The sequence below is a fragment of the Paramormyrops kingsleyae genome, chromosome 15, assembly GCF_048594095.1.
Source record: "Paramormyrops kingsleyae isolate MSU_618 chromosome 15, PKINGS_0.4, whole genome shotgun sequence".
NCBI classification, from domain to species: domain Eukaryota; kingdom Metazoa; phylum Chordata; class Actinopteri; order Osteoglossiformes; family Mormyridae; genus Paramormyrops; species Paramormyrops kingsleyae.
The window spans coordinates 15572437-15592937 of record NC_132811.1 but is presented as its reverse complement, the minus strand read 5'-3'; the positions used below and the strand labels follow the sequence as shown (position 1 = coordinate 15592937).

Here is a 20501-nt window from a genome sequence, read left to right as displayed (position 1 = left end):
CATTGAAATGTCAATTACAATTTCCCCGCAAAGAGGAAAACCATCAAAAATCTAATACGTTTACCACATAAAAATCAACCATATCCGAAGTGTGCTAGGAATCCAACTTTGTGAAACAGGCACCAGGTCAGAAACAGACCACACATGGAAAGGCTCTAATAGGCATAAGAAACAGTAAACTGCAGGCACACAATACTCCAAGAATTCTTAAAGTGCTGGGCTTATACCCTGAGTACAATTAGAATTAAGTGATCAGTGTTGGCACAACCATGAAATGTGTCCTCTGCATTTATCCCATATGTGATGTCATGACATAGCAGGGGGCAGCTAATTCAGCACCTGGGGAGCAGTGCTTGGGGGCGGTACCTTGCTCAGGGTACCTCAGTGGTGTTTTACAGGTCGGGGATTTGAACCAGCAATCTTTCAACTACAAGTGTCCTTCCCTAACCATTAAGCCACCACAATTACTGGTGATGCCTGGCAGCAGTTAGTAGCCCAGGGGAGGCGATTGTTGGAGGCATGGTGGTTTAGGTGAAGGTCGAGTTGGGTTCGAGGCAACCCCAGATGTCCAAGGCTGAAAGCACCCCACAGCCCCGACCTGAATCAGTAGATAGCTGAACTAGAACTCTTTCTGTGTTTAGACCATTCTTGAAATCACTGGGGCATTCTCAGAATAAGCTTTGCTCTGTGGTGTAATAAACCAAACTGAATTTAAAGTAAATTCTTTTAATGGTAATTAAAGGAATAACTGTTTATGCCATAAAATGGAAGTAACCCAATAATTAAAAGGAGCAGGGAGATGTAAAAGGCTGATCACAAATAACTTTTTCCTGTGATCAGTAATGCAGAAAAAAAAATGTATAACCAAAATTCAAAGGTCATTTATTATATACAGGAGGCCACATATAAAATGAGTTAGCGACATTTTTTAAAAAGCAACATCTTAATTTTCTGGATTGGCATTTTTGAATCATGTTGAATATTTTAAAAAAATACATTAAAAAAACAGAACCATTTAAAAATTTCCTGTTTAAAACCTCAAGGTATAATGCCAAAAGCATCCGCGACCATTTGGATCGCACGGAGAGGATCCATTATCTCTCTCAGGTTCCCTTTTCCCAAGACCCAATCAGGAGCAAATCTAAAAAAAAAAAGAATGAAAAATCAGCATATGAAGTTAATGTGGGACACTCAGTTTTTTTGTTGTTTTTTTTCAAAATACTGCCACCTTGTGGGAGGGCAGTAATACTTCACAGTGAAAAATAATCCCGAAAACAAAATGTCATCAATTTACTACATCTGACATCTAATTAGTTTACCACATAAACTGGACTATATCTAAAGCAGTGGTTCCCAAACTGGGGGGCGCATAGGTATTGCGGAGGGGCGCACCAATGGGATCGCCTCAGGGGCATGTGCCACCCTAAAAAAAATCTCTTCACAGACTGGACAATTAAACAAATAAAGCAGCGCAACATTACAGTAACTAACAATAAACAAACCACTAACTTACGTGTACTATTAGAGCATTTATGTAATTTATTTAAAATTTATTTTACCAGGTAAATTAACTGAAAACCAGTTCTCACTGCTTTACGTGATATTTGGGAGAAATACATAACGCATCGGAACTTCCTGGGATACAAACGTCATACAAACGACACGTTCTTCAGCCAATAAGAGCAGTTCTGTCGTCACGGAGGCTGTTCCAGTTTGTTCAGCCGCCTGAGAGGTGCTGTACAATCCGTCTTAAGTCATCTTGCTTGTGCAAGGTTTTTGTACCATGTGATATGGTGACGCGTGAGGACGTTTTGCAGCGCCAGACAAAAAAAAATCTAACCATATCATGAAAAACTAGGTTTAAAATTTTCTACATGAAGTTCAGGGAGACTATCAATTAATGGGTATGATTTAGTGTTGTTTTGTGCTATAGTATAGGTTAAAACCTGCGGTTATCATTAAAAACAAAATGCGGTAAACGTAAGAAACTTTACGCCAATGAATATTAACAGGAATGTTAAATCTGCATTAACATAATTTCAAAGTTATACTGGACTTTTATTTTTAATTGATTGCTCTTTTTTCTCCCACAGTGGTGAAATTGCACCATTTGTATTTTGTAATTGCATTTTGTAATAATGTTCCTATCTAGAAAAGGGGGGCCCTGCAGAGAAAGTTTGGGAACCACTGATCTAAAGTGTGCCATTTATATCAAAATAGATTTAATAGTGATGATGGGTCAAAGAATTCTAATTTTGTTTACATGAATTTGTTACATTGACAATGATTCTGTGAATTGACAAACTAAGATTGGAACAGTATGAGATTTTCACGGTATGATAACAGTCTCAAGACTGATCATAGTTTCACAGTATGCAATATTTCACAATTATTATTAACTACAATGACCCTGAAAGTAATGAAAACCAAAGGATTTTTTGGTTGAAAGGAGATATGCACACATGCAGGAGATTCAGATGCAGGTGAGATTCTCCATTCGGTTGCATTTTTTCAATACCACTAATCAGCAAATGTACATGGTATGATGACCAGTTCTGATATCATCATATACTGCTGCAACCCTATGGCAGACATAAGTCCTTTAAAAGACTGAAGAACAGAAATGTGAATGATTACAGAATCATCACAACCATGCAAATGAAACACGAAAATCATGACAGCATTACCCCTGGAGTGATTAAGAGCAAAAAAATAAAATGGAAGGGAAAATGTAATCATCTAAATGGGGAGGGGCTCCAATATCTGTTACTTGAATGCTGCCTTTTCACATTAGATTTAAGAGTTCAGACTGAATTTTGTTAAACAAATGGGGGGGGATTAAATCAGGCCTTGGGATGTGACCGACCTGAATAACACTGAAAAGAAGGATCATCAGATAACACTGGCAGGTGAACCTAAGGGGCAAGCACTGTCCAGTGTGCAAAATGCAGTGTCCATGGAACACCTCCAGGAGCAATCTGGCGATAGACCCAAACCTAAGGGGCAAGCACTGTCCAGTGTGCAAAATGCAGTGTCCATGGAACACCTCCTGGAGCAATCTGGCGATAAACCCAAACCTAAGGAGCAAGCTCTGTCCAGTGTGCAAAATGCAGTGTCCATGGAACACCTCCAGGAGCAATCTGGCGATAGACCCAAGACCAAAAACTGTCCTGACAGCTTTAACCATGAAATGTGTTTCACACTTACCTTGGAACTGGTTTCGTTTTGTGAGCCGGCGTATGAGCAAAGAAGCTGCCGTTGAGGGAGGCGTTCATCCTCTGTTTCATGACCGTCCGTTCGGCGTCTTTTTTGTGTTTCCGAATGGTGAGACGATAGATGCTGCTAATTCGGTCTATCGTTTTCGGTAGCTTTCTTACCTCCTAAAGACGGGGGGGAAAAAAAGGTTGAGGTAAGCATCTAAAGAGGGAAAAAAAAAAAACAAAATCAGAAATCTAATCCAAGTAACTTACAGAAGCTCTCTGCCTGTCATGTAGCAAAATGGTTAGGAGGAAACACGTCTTGGTGAAAATACTGCCTCCTTTGTCAGCCACTTTGTCTCCGGCCTTCTCTCTATAAATCTGCAGCAGTTCTAAAAGGGTTTCAACTGAATTTTCCACTCCGTAAACTGCTTCCGTAGTTTTGTCGTACTGAAAAAGGGAAATTATACCATCATATGCCATGTGATTAATACGGTCTCACACACAGAAACACACACATACTTCCTAGGGGTCACTTGGACAAGTTACCTTGGACAAGTTCAGGAGCACTTGGATTGCATAGCTGATAACTTCCATACAAGGAACGCTGCGATTGCAGCTCCTTATGAGAGTGAAGATAACAAAGGTAGCCCCACTTTTGACCAGGTGCTCACAGCATTCAGGTGAAAGTCTTGTTGATGTTTCTGAAAATGAAAACATTAAGGGGCTTCCAGTTTAACTCATTCTCAAAAGTGCATGCATGCTCAAATCATAATTTAGTGCTTAACTTATGAACTACCTAGTTAGCCACAAAATCCAATCCACAATTCTCCAAACATGGAAGCTGACCACCTCAGCTTCAGATTGCACATTCATTTTTCATTCTTCATAAAAGGACCAATGAAGACTGACCCAGGTGTTTTAAGGCTGCCAAAATGTATGAGAAGTGCTTGTATCTCAGGAGGTAGTCGATTGCAGTCGAGGTCTTGTTACAAAGCTTGTCCTCCTCTTTAACCATCGAGTTAATCTTTCTGAAGCGACGTCTCATGGCAGCAACCTTTGATGTATCGTGGAGCTGTCGGGATCGGTGTCCTCTCCACAAAGCCTTTTGAAAAGGAGTCAGGGGTAACATTCATATGGAAAATATGACATTCTGCTCAAGTAAGCTGCAATAGAATTTTGCTCAATTAAAATCCAATAATGTCTGAGTTCCAGTAAAAGCACCTGTAGTTTTATGATTCCATGCTGCACTCTCTGTTCGCGTCTTTTGGTCAAGAACTTCCTGACAGCTCGCTGGATGATAGTGCTAGCTCGATGGCGTCTAGATAACCAGATTCGCACTGTCCTCTGCAGTTTAATGAGTTTCTCTCTGTCCTCGAGGTACCGTTTCCGTTGTATCCTCGTTCTGAGCCATTTCTGAAAAAACAAGGTTTCAAAAATTAGGGACAAAATTCAGGAAAATAATGATTCACATATACCAGAGACAGATGACCTGGGCACCCAAATCAGCCGCTTCTGCTTCTTCTCAAATACCTGAATACAAATTACGGAGGACATCTGCTTCCTGGCTGATTCCAGGGCCCAGTGCGCTCTGACGGCCCGCTGGATCTTTATGGCGCAAAGATGATGGTAAGCCGCTGCTGAAAAACATTTCACCCTCCGTGCCTGGGCCTCCTGTTTCATCTATGGGTGCAGGGGAACCGTACTTTATAGGTCTTCATTATTACAGGCTTTGTCATGCATTTTAATATAATCAATATCACCAGTAACGAACAAATTCCATTTCGGATATGGATTATACTGTTTTCACATACCACTGATGCACACATAGGTCATTCATTCAAAGAGTGAAATATACCCTTCTTCTTGCGAGCCATCCTCTGCCGAATGCTTGAAGGGTCAGCGTAGCCATCTTCATCTTCCTGAAGGCATCTCTCTCTGCTTTCCCTCTCTGCAGCGCCTGAAATCGTCTCTGTAAAACCAGAACAGCCGCTCTCCGTAGCTTGAGATCCCGTCTCTGCACGTGCCCCCTGTAGGCCGACTGAATCGCTACGGCGGCATTTCTCTGAGCGCTAAACTTCCGACGAGTGAGGCTCCCTTTAAACCAGGCCTGAATCTTCACAGCGGCCTGCCTTCGCCTGGCAAGCTGTCGTCCCTGATGGCCGCGATACGCCGCCTGCAAAGGGACCAAGAGACCAGATTACAACACAATCCAACAATTATATATGAATTTACGAGTATAAAATACTTATTTATACACACAGCTCGTGGGAAAAAAATTAAGAGAACACTATTTAAAAAAAAATCTGTATTCTTTAATCCTGGTTCTGCTGGCAGAAGGCTACACTGCGAGGCAGGCTGCTTCCAGGTTTAAAGTTTGTAAAACAGCAGTACCCAAGAACAAGGTGACGCAGGAGACACTGGGAATGACCAAAAACCAGACAGGTAGAGGGCAGAAGCAACTTTCTAATGCCAGTGACGACCGGCAACTTAACCGGCAGTGCCTCATAAAACACAGGATGACCTCAAGTGACCTTCAAGAAGAATGGGAAACATTAAGTGATGTGAACTGTACTGCTAGGACAGTTAGGACTGCTAAAATTCCAAGATGCCCTTAAAGACCCAGAAAGCAAGGAAGGAATCCTTCTTTAATGAGAAGCAGTGAAGAGCCAGGTTGGAGTTTGTAAAAAATGTACATTTTACCCAGATGCATTCTTAACTGCAAAATAAGTGAAATTAAAAATGTTGCTTTGGTCTTGAGCTGTATATACAACTTACTCAAGTGCATCCATCTGAACTGTACTGTATTATTAATCAGTGAAGTGGCATTTGTTTAATAATGCTTATCGCCTTTACTGTAATATGCACAAAGGTGTTTCATAATATTCACCTGTATGAGGACAGCAGATTTCCTCATCTGCATGTACCTTTCCCGGTCTTTTCTGCCCAGTGTATAGGCCCGGTAGAACTCTTGAATTTTTGTAGCAGACGCCTTCTGCTGCTGGAAATATTTTCTTTGTACCATTCCATGATAAAATGCCTGTTAAAGAAAAAATATCAGAAATTGTAATTATTTGATAGATACTTTGCCTAGCAAAACTCCTCTAAAAACACAGAATCAGTTAACTACGATGGCTTCAGAAAAGATTTTAAAGACATACCTGAATAGTAATGGCACTCTTCTTGCACTTAAGGAATTTCTTGCGTTCGACGTGTCCTCGTAATTGTGCCTGAATGACCTGGACACTCTTCAGAGTCTTCAGGTAGACTTCCTTTTGCGCTCGCATTTCCTGCCGGGCTCTGAAACGCCTTTGGAGAGTCACTGCCGCCATTCGATAGCTTAAAAAGCGCCTTCTATCCATGCACATCCTGTAGCTGGCCTGTAACTTCACAACATTTGAGCGGAGATGCAAAAAACTCTTGCGATATGGGAGCATGCGCATCACTGATTGGATCTTCACCGCTGACCGTTCACACTTCGCCGTTCTCCTTGCCAGCAGGCCACGATAAGCGCTCTGCAACATAACTGCTGCTTGCCTAATGGAGAGGTAGTCAGCCCTCAGTTTCTGGGTTGTTCTGCAAGACCTGTACCATCTTTGTATCAAAAGAGAGGAAGTCTGCATTTTTCTGAACTGATTGCGGATGTAGTGACCCCTGAATGCCGACTGGATGACCACCGCAGCACTCCGGCAGCGCAGAAACCGGCGCCGATCCACACTCATTTGAAGGAACGACTGAATTGCACGAGCGGCTCTTTTTTTCTTCGCTAGTCGCCTTGCTTTCACAGCACGGAATGAGGCCTGAAGGCAAGTGGCGGCCCTTTTCATTCTCATGTACTTCTCCAACTGAACATCTCTAAGTTTCTGGGCTCGCAGCCTTCGCTGCAAAACTGTAGCTGCCCAGTGTAATCTCACAAAAACCACCCTCTGCTGATGCATCCTGAAGGTAGCTTGTATCAGTGTGGCCGCTCTATGCCATCTAGCCAGCTTTTTCTGGACTCTTCGCCTCCTGAACGCTGCCTGAATAGATATGGCTGCGTTTCTCAGTTGTAAAAATCTCTCTCTTTCTCGCTTGCTTTGCAGGTACGATCTGTAATGTTGTTGAATGATGAGAGTAGACAGCCTCATTGCCTGGTATTTTATTGCTTCTCTGCGTCCTCTAAACAGTGATTGGATGAGAGTGGCTGCCGCATGTTGCCGGCGAATCATCTGCCTGGTCCGCCACCCTCGGTACGCTGCCTGTAAAGTTACGGCAGCGCTGCGCACATGGAGGTAGAGTTCTCTTTGCCTTCTACCAGCAGCCACCGCACGGTACTGCAACTGCATGGCAAGGACAGCGGATTTCAAGGAAAGGTACTGCTTACGGGCAGCACGCGCTCGGAATGCTGTCTGCAGGGTGCAGGCAGCACTGCGCACTCGCATGAACCTCTGCCTAGCCTTCATGCCACGGAAAGCACCCTGAATGCAAATGGCAGCCTGCCTTTTTAATGCTAGGTTGTGCTTCTCTTTAACCATCAGTTTATTGGCCCGGTAGCGTCGTTGGACCACGTCTGCTGCCCACTGCAACTTTCTATGAAAGGTTCTGGCTTGGTGCCTTCGAACGGCAACCTGTATAACTGTGGCTGCTTTGCGCTCCCTCAGCAGCTGTCGGCGAGCTTTCACTCCTCTGAAGGCTGCTTGGATTGTCATGGCGGCATTACGCTTCGCCAAGTATTCTGCACGCATCCTTCTGGCAGCCATAAAAGCTTTATATCGAAGCTGGATAACAATAGCAGCTGCTCTGAGTGATACAAAGCGTTTCCGTGTCCTGAAGGTCCGGAAACTTCTCTGGATGGAAGTGGCTGCTCTGTGCATGGTTTTAATCTGCTGCCTAGCTTTGTAATTACGGAACGCTAATTGGATTATGTTTGCTGACGTTTTCTTCACCCTGTACTCCTGCATTAGCAAATTCCTCATTCTGGAAGCTCTGTATCTTTCCTGAATGACTCTTGCAGCCCAACGCATTTTTTGGAACTGGGTATAACACTGCCACATCCTGAAACAGCCTTCAATCACAAGGGCAGCGGAGTGCATTCTCCTAATCTCACATCTTGCTCGTTTTCCTCTGAATGCCGCCTGGATCACCACAGCACTGTGCTGAAGTTTCAAGAAGTCTTCTCTGACTCGCTTTCCTTCCAGATGACACCGGTACTGTCGCTGTATCACCACTGCAGCCAACTTAGCCGCTATGAAGGGCATCCTCTTCCGGTACATTCTGAAATAAGCCTGAATCAGAGTTGCCGATCGGCGCATTCTTTGCAATTCCTTCCTGACTTTCATTCCTCTATATGCAGCCTGTATAGTGACTGATGCAGCTACTAAAGACTGATAGCGCTGCTGTTGAAGTCTCGCAGCAAGATGAGCCCGGTACTGCCGTTGAATTTTGACAGCCGCTGCCTTTACTTGAAGGTACCTCTTGCGCATGCTGTAAGCGGCATAATGTATTTGAATTATTCTGGCAGCATTTTGCATCTCTCGCACTTGCTGCCTAGTTTTCATGCCACGGAATGCAGACTGTATGCGGACTGCTGCATTTTTCATGGCTTCATATTTCCGAACTTGGGCATTTTTCAGCTGTGTGGCTTTGAACCTTTGTCCGATGACAGATGCAGCCCAGCGAAGCTTGTTAAACTGAGTGACCTGCTTATGTCTGCGGTAACATGCTTGGATGACAGTCGCGGCTTTGTGCATCTCCTTTACCTTGAGACGGGCTTTTAAGCCCCTGAAAGATGATTGTATCACAAGGGCTGATTCCTTTCTCCTCAAGTACCACTCACGTTGGCATCTTCCTTCCATCCAAGCCCTGTAACGTCGCTGTATAATAACAGCTGCAAATCTGGCTGCATTGAACGACATCCTAGCTTTATACATTCTAAAATATGCTTGAATTACAGCTGAAGCTCTTTGCTTGTGCATTAGATCTCTTCTAACCTTACACCTTCTGTAAGACGCCTGGAGCTTGACAGCTGCTTGTCGTAGTCGATTATATTGACGCCGTTGATGTTGACCCAATAGATGTGCCCGATAGTGTTGCTGGACAACTATAGTTGCTCTTCTGAGTAACATGTAATTGCGCTTATAAATAAAGGCCTTAAATGTAGCCTGAATTAGGCTGGCTGCTCTATGCTTTTCCTTCATCTCCTGTCTGACCTTCATTCCACGGAATCCAGCCTGCAAAGTAATGATCGCTTCTCTCTTCTTCAGGTACTGTTGTCGCACATTTCTTCCAAAGACGTATGCCCTAAACTTATCCTGTAGCACCAATGCTGCCCTCCTCTTCAATCTGAACTGCAACTGGACGGAGTACCTGCGGAAATGTGACTGTATCAAGGCTGCAGCTTTGTGCAACCTCTCAATCCTCCTTCTTTCAACTCTGCCTCTCCACAAAGCTTGAAGTTTAACTGCGGAATGCCGAAGAGCCACATATTCCATTTTTTGTTTCTCACCCAAAAGTTTAGCCCTATAGCGTCGTTGTACGTCTCTGGCAGCTCTTCTCAACAACAAGAATCGTTTCCGGGTCAAAGACATTCTAAACGCTGCTTGAATTACTATTGCTGCCTTGTGCTGTACACGCTTCTCTTTGCGTGCAACGTAGCCACGGTACGCTGCTTGCAGGGTAACTGCAGCAACTTTCATTTTCAGGTACTGTAATCTCTCCCTCTGCTTCTGTTTACAAGCTCTATACCAACGCTGGATGATGAGCGTAGCGTGTCTGACCTCTAAAAAGCGCCTCCTCAGAGCAAAAGCCTTGAATGTTCTTTGGATTATAGCTGCTCTAGAATGCTGCAGTTTTAATATTTGGTAGATTTTCCTCTCTTTGAAACCTCTATACCATGCCTGTATGATTACTGCATTCTGGAGCACTTTTGCATACCGTCGACAGCACACGAGCATTCTGTACCACGACTGTATTCTCAAGACTGCTGCAGCTTGACAGGTCCTCTTCTGTGTCAGCCATTTCCGGAAAGCAGTCTGTATAACAACAGCCGCATTGTTCCTCCTTATGGACGACAGAACCTTCCACTTTCTGAAGCTTTTTTGAACGGTAATAGCCGCATTCCTTAACGAGAGGTATCGCTGGCGGTGTTCTTTTGCGAGCAGAGAGGCCTTTCTGCGTTGCTGGAACGTCATCACTGCCCAGCGAAGCCGTCTGAAGGCAGTCACAGCAACCTTCATCCGCACACGAGCTTGGATCACAACGGCATGGTGCCTCAGCCTCTGAAAGCGTTTCACAGCCAAATACCTCCTCCATTCTGCCTGTGTGAAAGTGAGGAGAAAGACCAGGTTTGGAAGAGCACAGAAGTGACTGCATTAAGGGTCAGAAAGTATCTTATCAAAAGGACAAAGTAGCAAACGGAAAATTTTCCTTGCGACTTTTGTTGAAGGGTCAACATCAGTTTCACCGTACTTGGATGACTATCGCAGCAGAATCTTGCAGGATCCGAAGCTTCTCCATCCTCTGCTGTCTAATCTCCTGCCTTACTAAGTGGCCACGCCAAGCAGCCTGAAGGACTATTGCTGAAGCCTGCAGTCTCTCCTCACGGCGTCTCAATAGGAACCTCTTGACAGCCACCTGTATCTTGACAGCAGCAATGTTCTTTTCCTGTGAGGCAGGTCAAAGTGAGAAACAGAGGTTTAATCAAGCTGAATAAATGGTTCCTCAAAGAGTAGTGAGCTGTAGCTCTGAGGTACCTTGAGGAGCCTCCTCTGCATTTTTAGCCTGTATTTCCTCCAAGTTCCCTGAATGACCCACGCAGCTCTGCTCTCGGCTCGCAGGTCCAAGAGCCGGGCACAAAGGAAAGAAAGGTAGCAGGTCACCACCTGAAAAAAGATAAGCTTGCTTTACATCCTAAAGACTTTAAGAAAAGAGCTATCGAAAATATTACATTTATGAAGACTTCTTAAAATTAAACTGAATATACGGGAGTGAAAGGAACAGTTGCCATTCAAAACCCAAAATGGACCAGAATGATGCGCAGTGAAATACCAACTTTTTCATTTGGAATCGTGTTTGACATATCAGTTGGCGTTATCATGGCTGGAATCCCTCCCAGAGAAGTCACAGCAGCATGCAACAGTTCAAAATTTCTTCTCTCATTCTCCAGAAGCTCTTTGTAATCCAATGAGGTGCCTGTTATGAAAATGATACAACACTTGCGTTGACATGCCTATATTCCAAGCAAAGCATGAATATTATAAAGTGTAAGTTACCATTGTACATACCAGGGCCATTGTTCAAAGAGCTGTCTGAATCACTAAATGAACAGTTCAACCCAACTCTCCCACGTTGGTCACACTCTACGGTCTGTGTTGTGCTCTGGGAAATGGCTTCCAGGGGAAGGTGGCAGGGGTGGTAGTGGTGGAGGAGGTAACAAAGAAGCCGTCCATCTGAGAATGACACGGTGAAATTCTCTGCCTGGAAACAGTTAGAATTCAGTCAAGTGCTTAGTTAGTTTGCTCATCTGGATCACGCTTGTTTTGTACAGAGTACAGTTGGCCCATTAGTGAAAATGTGAAACCTTTAAGGTACCTTTAAGTTGTAAAATGCACAAACTGCATTGACCCAGTGCATCAACAGTGTCAGTTTTGCAGCACTCTCTTCAGATTTGGCTTGCTGGGGCTTTGGTACCACATTCCTGTGCTGCTTCCATGCGGCTAGTTCCTGTTTGCTTCTCCACATTCGTTGAAGGAAACTAATTTCTTCTTTGAGTTTCTCTTCATCAAGCAAAACATCCACCTTGAAATAATTACACAGAGTTAGCGTGATAACAGAAGCACAGAGTCTAAATATTTTCTTGTAAGTTTCAATATTTTGGAAGTACAGTGGTGCCTCAGAACTCGAATTTAATCTGTTCAGAACTGAAAAAAATCCTAAAAATTTTCCGCATAAGAAATAATGGAAAACTAATTAATTGGTTCCTGGCCCCAAAAAAATTACACCTAAATATGTTTTTTTTAGCATTTAAACACAAAATGAACCGGACAAAACAAGAAGAGCATATGCTGTACTAAACACATCTAAGCACATTTATTAAAACAGTAATTTGTAAAGTAAGAAAATAAATGTATCCAAACAATGTGTCCTGCCCTGATCCTCCGCTCCTTCTGTGTGCCACGCCCCCTCGTTAAACCCGTGTTGATTCCCCGTGTGATCAGCTGTTTCTGGTTGTTGTCATTAATCCTCTGTATTTCGTCCGCGTTTCAGTTTGTTTCCCCACTCATTGTATTGTCCGTCTGCGTTTTGCCTGCCTTACCTGTAATTAAACCCCGTATTCCCCGATACCCTGACGTCTGCGCCTTTGTCTCCGTTCCGTCCTCGCTCGGCCCAACAATATTATTATAAACATATTAATGGTTTATTATTAATATTAAAATAATGAATAAGAAATCTTTATTTTTAAATGTAATTATATAATAATAATAATAATAATAATAATAATAATAATAATAATAATAATAACTGTTACTGTCTATCATTGTCTAAATGTATTTTTACTGTCTAAATACATGTATTCAGCTAGTGTAAACATGCACAGTGCTATCACAGCAAATGCGAGGCTGAGACTGAAGCATTACCCTATGTTCCCTCAGAGACGTGCTGCGTGACTCATTTCCCCGCGCACACAAGTTATCTTAGGTTGGCGTTCACGGTTTGACTTCTGAGATTCAGATCGAGCTCTAGGTAATTTTTTTCGAACTGGTTGGTTCGACTTTTAAAAAATTCGAGTTATGAGTTCGAGAACTGAGGTACCAGGTAACTCAAATATCTAATCCAGTGTAATCAGACACAGTATCCTGATATTGAATTCGCAATGACTTACAAATATAATCATTAAAACAGTTCAGATGTTGCATTGTACATGTAATTTTCTATGCAATTGTATTTCAAGTGATAAGAACCAAAGCAGAAAGCATTAAAACCCTGGCGATACACTACATGGACAAAAGAATTGGGAAACCTGGCCATTACACCTACAAGAACTTTTATGACATCCCAGTCAAAATCCATAAGCGTCAATATGGAGTCAGTCTCCCCCTTTGTGCGACTCTTCTAGGAAGGCTTTCCACAATATTTTTTTAGCATGTCTGTGGGAATTTTGATGCAAACACCCAGAAGAGCATTTGTGAGGTCAGGCACCGATGCCGGGTGTGAAGGCCTGGCTCACAGTCTCTGTTCCCAAAGGTGTTCGATGGGGTTGAGGTCAGGGCTCTGTACAGGCCAGGCAAGTTCTTCCACACCAAACTCACCCAACCATGTCTTTATGGACCTTGCTTTGTGCACTGGGGCACAGTCAAGCTGGAACAGAAAAGGTCCACCCTAAAACTGTTCCCATAAAGTTGGAAACATAAAATCGTCCAAAATGCCTTGGTATGCTGAAGCATTAAGAGTTCCCTTCACTGGAACTATGGGGCCTAGCCCAACCACTGAAAAACAAACTCATACCATTATCCCTCCTCCAGCAAACTTTACACTTGGTATCTGCCAAACCCAGACATGTCCATCAGACTGCCAGACAGAGAAGTGGGATTAGTAACTCCACAGAACACCATTTCCACTGCTCCAGAGTCCAGTGGTGGCGTGCTTTACACAACTCTGACGCTTAGTGATGTGATGTGGTGATGTGAGGCCTGCAAGCAGCTGCTCTGCCATGGAAGCCCATTCCGCAAAGCTCCCGGCACACAGAGTTTGTGCTGGAGTTAACACCAAAGAAGGTTTGGAACTCTGCAGATACCGAGTCAACACAGACACACTATGCACCTCACCACACGGCAACCCTGCTCTGTTATTTCACATGGGACTTTGTCATTCCTAAATTGTTCCACTTTGTAGTAAAACCACTTACAGTTTACCATGGAATGTCTAGCAAAGAAGAAATTACACAAACTGACTTACTGCAGAGGTGGTACCCTATGACATTTTAATTCACTAAACTCTTCAGAATGACCCATTCTTTCACAAATTAACCTTAACCTGCCTGTACAGTTAGGTGCTTGATTTTACACATCTGTGGCAATAGGTCTGAATGATACACCTGAATTCAATGTTTAAGAGGTGTGTCCCGATACTTTTGTCCATATAATGTACTTCGTTGCCTTTGCCTATTTACTAGTTTACACATTTCAGAATCCAAAAGCAGTAATAAACCACGTGCAAATAAACAGACACCACACAGTGTTATTCCCGATTTCAACAACAGAAATAACTTTACAGACTATTTTAATATGCATGCTTACACAATTGACCACACACACACACACACACACACACACACACACACACACACACACAGTGAACTACCATCAGAAGAACCTTCAGCTTCCCTTTACAAGTTGAAGCAGTTATTCGCCTGGGCATAAATAATCTAGCACAAAAGTAAGTAAAATGCAAAAAGGTTTCACCAGTCAGTGTCCCAAGCTGGTTTAAAGAGCTAACTGCAGAATCGGTAGGGAATAAATTAATAGAAATCAGTATAATACCTGAAAAGCAAAGATGATTTTCCACAGCAGAGTTATTGACTTCTCTCTGTGTCCATCCACAATATCTCTTGAGTCAATGGCTCCACCTGCAATTATGGCAGTCATATGGTTTGCTGTAGCAATTTAAATGACATTTTCACAAAAATAAAAAATACAACGCAAAAAAAAAAAAAACTGGATGAATAAAAATCATGCAAATCAAAATTAAAAGCAGCTGTAATTGTGAAGGCTAAACACCCTCCCAAGGAAACAAGCCCATATGTACCATGCTCGTCCTTCAGGTCAACGCCTCTGTCTCTCAGCACCTGCAGCGCAATGTCAACATTGTGCACCTTCTGAAGGCGACTTATGGCAGGAACCCTTAGCTTCTGAGACAGGCTCCAGCTTTGGGTGAACAGCTCCATAACTCTCCTATGTATGACAACAGGGAATGGTTAGAAATGAGCAGATCACATGGTATTTAACCATTTTACACATTTTGTAAATATTCATCTATTAAGAAAACATGATCTTACAACTGGTGCTAAGCTAATGCATTAAATATATTTCTAAAATATAACAATGTATAAAACCTAATACAAGTGTACTGAATTATGCAATATGACTTTCATATGAGGGTTAACAGAATCAAACCGACATTACAGCAGAGACACCTACACCAGCCGTATTCCACATCTCAAATCCACAGCCAAGTTCTTCACCGCAAAGTCAAATTCATCCAGGGGCATCTGGACGTGGGAAACAGGCAGGCCCATGTATCCTAGATGCCGAGGAAGAATTCCCTCACCACTGAGAAAGTCTCTTGAAAATGCCAACAGCAGATCCTTACTAGTCTGCAAGACATGAATGATTAAAAAAAAAAGTAGAAAAGACAGGAAATCATAGGTTAGCGAAAGGAGAAGGTAGGCAACTGTCAAAGTGGTTTGCTACAAGTTTTTTTTCAAGTTATCTACAAACTTTCTACAAACTCAAAGAAAAAAAATTTACTCTAGGTAGCTAGCTAACATCCAATAAAACACAGATCTTCCCTACCTTGAATTCAGCATCCATGCAAAATAAGCACGGGTCATGCTCAATAATTTTGGATTCCTTTGCTTTATCAAGAAAGCAGACTAGGAGAAGTAGCTTCTTCAATGTGAAAGAGGACAGGGCATCCTCGTGACCTGGTCAATAGCAATGAACAGGCATTAGTAACAGCATGACTCAACAAAACGACTTGTGTGTTTCAGCCAAGGAAACAACACGCTGTACACATTACCATCACGGTACAGGTGAGGAACTTTAGGATGTCTGAATTCGGCAGCAATGTCTGGATTCCACAGCAGACGGCGGAGAATGAACATAGCCAGTCCCATGACGTCATTATTACTCTCTAAAGGAATCATCTCTCCAAAAATGGTCTGGAAATGAGTGAAGAGAATGAGAACATATACCTTCCAAAATCATCGTTTCATTTAAAAATACAAAGAAAATGTATCACACAATACCTCAAGTCCAATCCTCAGCCAAAGAGGATTGTAGGAAAGAAGCCAGTTGAGAACTTTCTGACGTTGCCCTAAAATAAGCACATTTCAAGCGATCTTGAATTATGTCCACATAATACAGTTAAACTGATCTTAAAATTGAACACTAGGAGCAGAAACCACCAGATGTTACAGGATGTAAAGTCTAGTCTACTACAATATACAATTTAATATTTACAATGCAGAATCAGCGCAATACTAAAAATAACTTCTTCAAAAAGAGACATTTAAGTCCTTCCCTGAATTTATTGAGTCTAAGTTATATTCTATAACAGCTTTTTACCTAATTAGATCTAAACATAAACCATAATTTTTTTTCAGGAATTACACATAAGGAGGTTACCAGTCAAGCACAGATATGAGTGGAGACCTGAGAATGAGACATAAGAGCCGTCAAACTCCCAGACATACCGATGTCCTTCCAGAGGTGCCGGTCCCTGCGCACCAGGAGTCTCCGGGCCTCCACCTCCAGCTCCAGCCTCCGTATGGCTTTGACCATCGACTCAGAAGTGAAGAGCAGGCAGGCGGCCTGGCGAAGGCGGTTCAGCCGCCTCCGGGCTGTGTACGTCCTGAAGGACACCTCCTCTTTCGTCGGGGCTTTTGAAATGTTAAAAGGCTGGTTGGACTGAAACGCCAGAGACATGGCGTTCACTTAAAGGAGAAAAAGAAAATTGAGATGTCACAGAAACGTAATGGAGTTTACATCTGCATTGTGTGAAAACTGCACCGAGCGATTTGACATGGGACTGATAACCGGCTGCTCTTTGAGAGAACCTGCAGCAGCTGTCAATCACAATTCCAAGCTACCTTTGGTGACTTCTGTGTTGACCTTGAACTCATCGGGAGTGAGAGCATAGTTCATCCACATTGTAAACCCTCTCTCCTGCTTCTCCATCCATCTTTCATCATAGAACATGTTTTTGGCTGCAAACGGCAATGGGTGTCGTGGTATAACTGCAAAAAAAGGGTGTTCACTTTGACAATTATGAAAAAAAGCAACCAGCACGACAGCAACTAAACTCACACTCGCTTGGAAACCTGCAAATACCTGCGATTGATTTTGTGGTATTATTTTGTGTCCATTTAGGTAAAATTCGGGTACATTTATAAGCAGAATAACCAGCTGAATTATCACAAGCGAACAAATTATATGCCGTTCTAGAGCACATCAGCTATTCCGGCTCCATACATACCAGTTTGTGCTGGCTTTATGAATGTTAGATGTGACTGGGCCACCGCCACAACCTTAGAAGTCTTCAGTGATGAGACACCAAATGGTTTCACAGGCTGCGACACTTAAAAGATCCAAAAAATAATAATAAACAAAAGAATTTGCTAGGCAACAATGCAAACCATGACTGATCTTTTACCAAACAATTAAGTGAAAGTACTACATCCATTTCCCTTTACAGCTATGTACTACATGTTCTCCAGTCAATTCAATTTCATTAAGAGTTTAGATAAGAAGTATTACCCCGGTTAACCGGTTTCGAAATCTTTGAACGCTTGGGCCGACTCATGCCTACAGTGGATTTTGCAGATGCAGATGAACGAGAACTCAGTGCGGCTGCAACAGAAGCATGATATTAGAATGATGCAAATGAGCCGGTACTTACAAGCAGGGAAAAAGCAGCTTTGTGTATATTAAGAAAAAATAATCTCACCCGCTGCTGCCTGTGGCCTTTGTGATGAGGATTTAGAGCCAAGCCTTTTCTCTACCACTGGTTTTGTCTCCTTGGTTGCTGGAAACGCACGGGCCCTTTTCACTTGGAAAACTGTATCATCGAAGTTCTCCTTCAAAAACTCGTCACTCTTCCTTTTTTTGTGGCCAGTGTCAGACTGAGTGGTACAGACCGCTGGCTTGACAGCACATCCTTCTGGCTGAACTACCAATGGTCTTACAGTAGACTTGGTTTTGACTTTAGGACTGGAAGGGTGAGTTGAGGATTTACAAGACTGGATAGCCTCCACTGGAGACAAGACAGACAGATCTGTGCTAACACACCTGATTGGAGAAATTTCAGGTATCACCGTCCTGGATTGAGAATTTACTGTATTGCCATCACAGCTAACAGCTGAATCAATAATAGGAAGAACACAAATGTCACTTCTTTCATCAATATTTGGTTTCACCCAGTCACCCTCTGGTAATTCAACAGTCTTTCCCAAAAGGCAACGCCTTGAGGTTCCTGTTTTTTGAGTTTCTGGGCAAGTTTCTTGCATTTTACCACCTTTGTTTTTGATTACGGTGACAGATGTGAACGGAACTTTGCTGGAAACCAGGGGAGCCTGGCTGTCATTCTCCTCATTTCCACGTCTACTGCCTGAGACAGGCCTTGACTTCACGAAGAAAGTCAGTCTTTGCTTTGCAGGTGTGAACTCCAAGGAAGTGTCATTAAGCATGTCTGGTCCCATTGCTTCAGAGTTAACATGAAATTGCCTGATTTCACTGCTTCCCTTCAACGACTCAAGAGAATCCGAGAATTCAAAGCTAGAGCAAGCATTTGGGGGACTTTCCAACTGCGTTAGATCTGACTGAATAACTGCCAAAGCATCTCTCATAGACAAGACCGGAGTCCTTGGCAAAACAGCCTGGTTAATATCAGACCCTTGTTTGTTCAAATTAGAGGCTGGACTTGGACAAAACTCAATGCATGGTATTGACTTGTTCACAACATACTGTGTTGGTTTAACAGGTGAGTGAGTCCTGTTTAACACCTGTGTAACATCTCCGCAGACAGGGTCTTCTTCTGAATCAGGTACATGTTTCAGTTGCTTTTCACCCGAATTCGCAACATCAACAAGGGTGGCAGCAGGGACGAGAAGAACTACTGGTGAGTCTCTGTTGAACGGGAAAAGATTTTCCTGGTTCATTTTGCCATACTTCACACAAGGCGACTGAAGAGAGGTTGGCGTGAGGCTCTTCTGTAGCACCTCGTCATCTTGGACAGTCACAGATGGTGGCAGGACTGGCACCCTCTTGGAAACCACAGAGACCACAGGGTCTTGGTTAAAAGGTTCAAGGGGCCCTCGCACCCGAGTCTTCTTGTACTGAGATTGTCGGGACACATGGAAAGTTTTGTTGCCTGCTCTTTTCAGAGAAAGATCAGCTCCCTTTCCTTTTCGTGGTGCTGAAAGATCACTTGCTTTCTTGTTTTTAATGGAATCCCACAAACTCTTCTACAAGATACAAAAAAATTGTAATAAATGCTTATCTGCATATCATGCATTTCTTTACAATAAATGAACTAAAAATTACAGTCAATACCTTTTTCTTTTTTTGAGCCTCTGCTTTCCCGAGCAGAATGGCTTGATGCTTGACAATGCCATTTACTGTGATGACCACAAGATCCCTCACACCACCTTCTTCCACCGGGGTCCAGGTAATTGTCAAAGTCACATCTCCAGTTGGCTGCATGAACACAAAATGTTACTCATCGCTGATGTGGAGAAAAGCTCGTTCATACGTGATACACTTGCTTTTAACTATCAACAAAGTTATTTCGGTGTGGATAAGACAGTTAAGTTAGACCAACTACAGACTCTATGACAACATTCACCGAAAAGCGCATTAACTGCAGGCTGCATTGCTAAATCAACCAGAACAATGCAACTACGTAAACTAAACACAATGCCTGAAAAGAACAGCTGATAAATGCCGAAAGTTAATAAACACACATCGACATGCTTAGTAGTTAACTAGCTGGTTAGAGTTACATACCGAGTTATAATGAGTATCAGCCCCTTACCTGGACAGTGAATTGGGTCTGATCAACAGCGAAGCCCTTAGTGGAGGGGATACGGTCCACTTTGACATCCGCTGAGTATTCGTTCGGGTTTTCGATGCACAGAAGGGCCGACTTCGAGGAGCCCAGCTTAACAGTCCCGAAACCCAGGAAAGGGGGCCGTGTGAACTGGACCAAACTGAGCACGGCCGTCGCCCTCCGGTTCTCCTTGTTTCCATCGCCGGTCTGGAAGCCATTCGGACTAAAACCCACGAAAGTGCTCCCAGAGAGCGACATGCTTTACATGCCTTTTAAAAACAGCTACCGGGCAACGCCTGTGTCAAAATATACCCCCAATACCGTACTATATAAACGCCACCGCGAGAAGATACCAGAATAAAAATAAACACAACGCCTGCATCTACGCCCTAACCATCCGACACAGCCGAAGAATTGGGCTCACACCAGTAGCCTCGCCTCTCTATTTGAATTTTCCGCCCCGACCAGTAGAATTGCGGGGTTCCTGCATAGCCATCCAAT

The 20501-nt window shown here is 43.1% G+C and overlaps 1 protein-coding gene across 1 annotated transcript; it reads right to left on the bottom strand.

Annotated features, from left to right (window-relative positions):
* Positions 1–865: 865 nt before the first annotated feature.
* aspm (assembly factor for spindle microtubules) lies at positions 866–20447 on the bottom strand. Its single transcript, XM_023794678.2, has 28 exons — positions 19986–20447; positions 19505–19648; positions 17901–19416; positions 17711–17803; positions 17430–17531; positions 17044–17190; positions 16648–16887; positions 16201–16268; positions 15972–16113; positions 15746–15876; positions 15371–15546; positions 14979–15124; positions 14714–14799; positions 11766–11972; positions 11459–11651; positions 11227–11366; positions 10928–11056; positions 10644–10838; positions 6359–10492; positions 6088–6237; positions 5056–5373; positions 4731–4880; positions 4422–4613; positions 4110–4302; positions 3747–3901; positions 3471–3647; positions 3208–3380; positions 866–1141 (listed from the first exon to the last, which is right to left on the bottom strand). The coding sequence occupies exons 1-28, from the start codon at positions 20256–20258 to the stop codon at positions 1039–1041; spliced, it is 9873 nt and encodes a 3290-aa protein (XP_023650446.2). The 5' UTR covers positions 20259–20447; the 3' UTR covers positions 866–1038.
* Between the last annotated feature and the right edge of the window lie 54 nt (positions 20448–20501).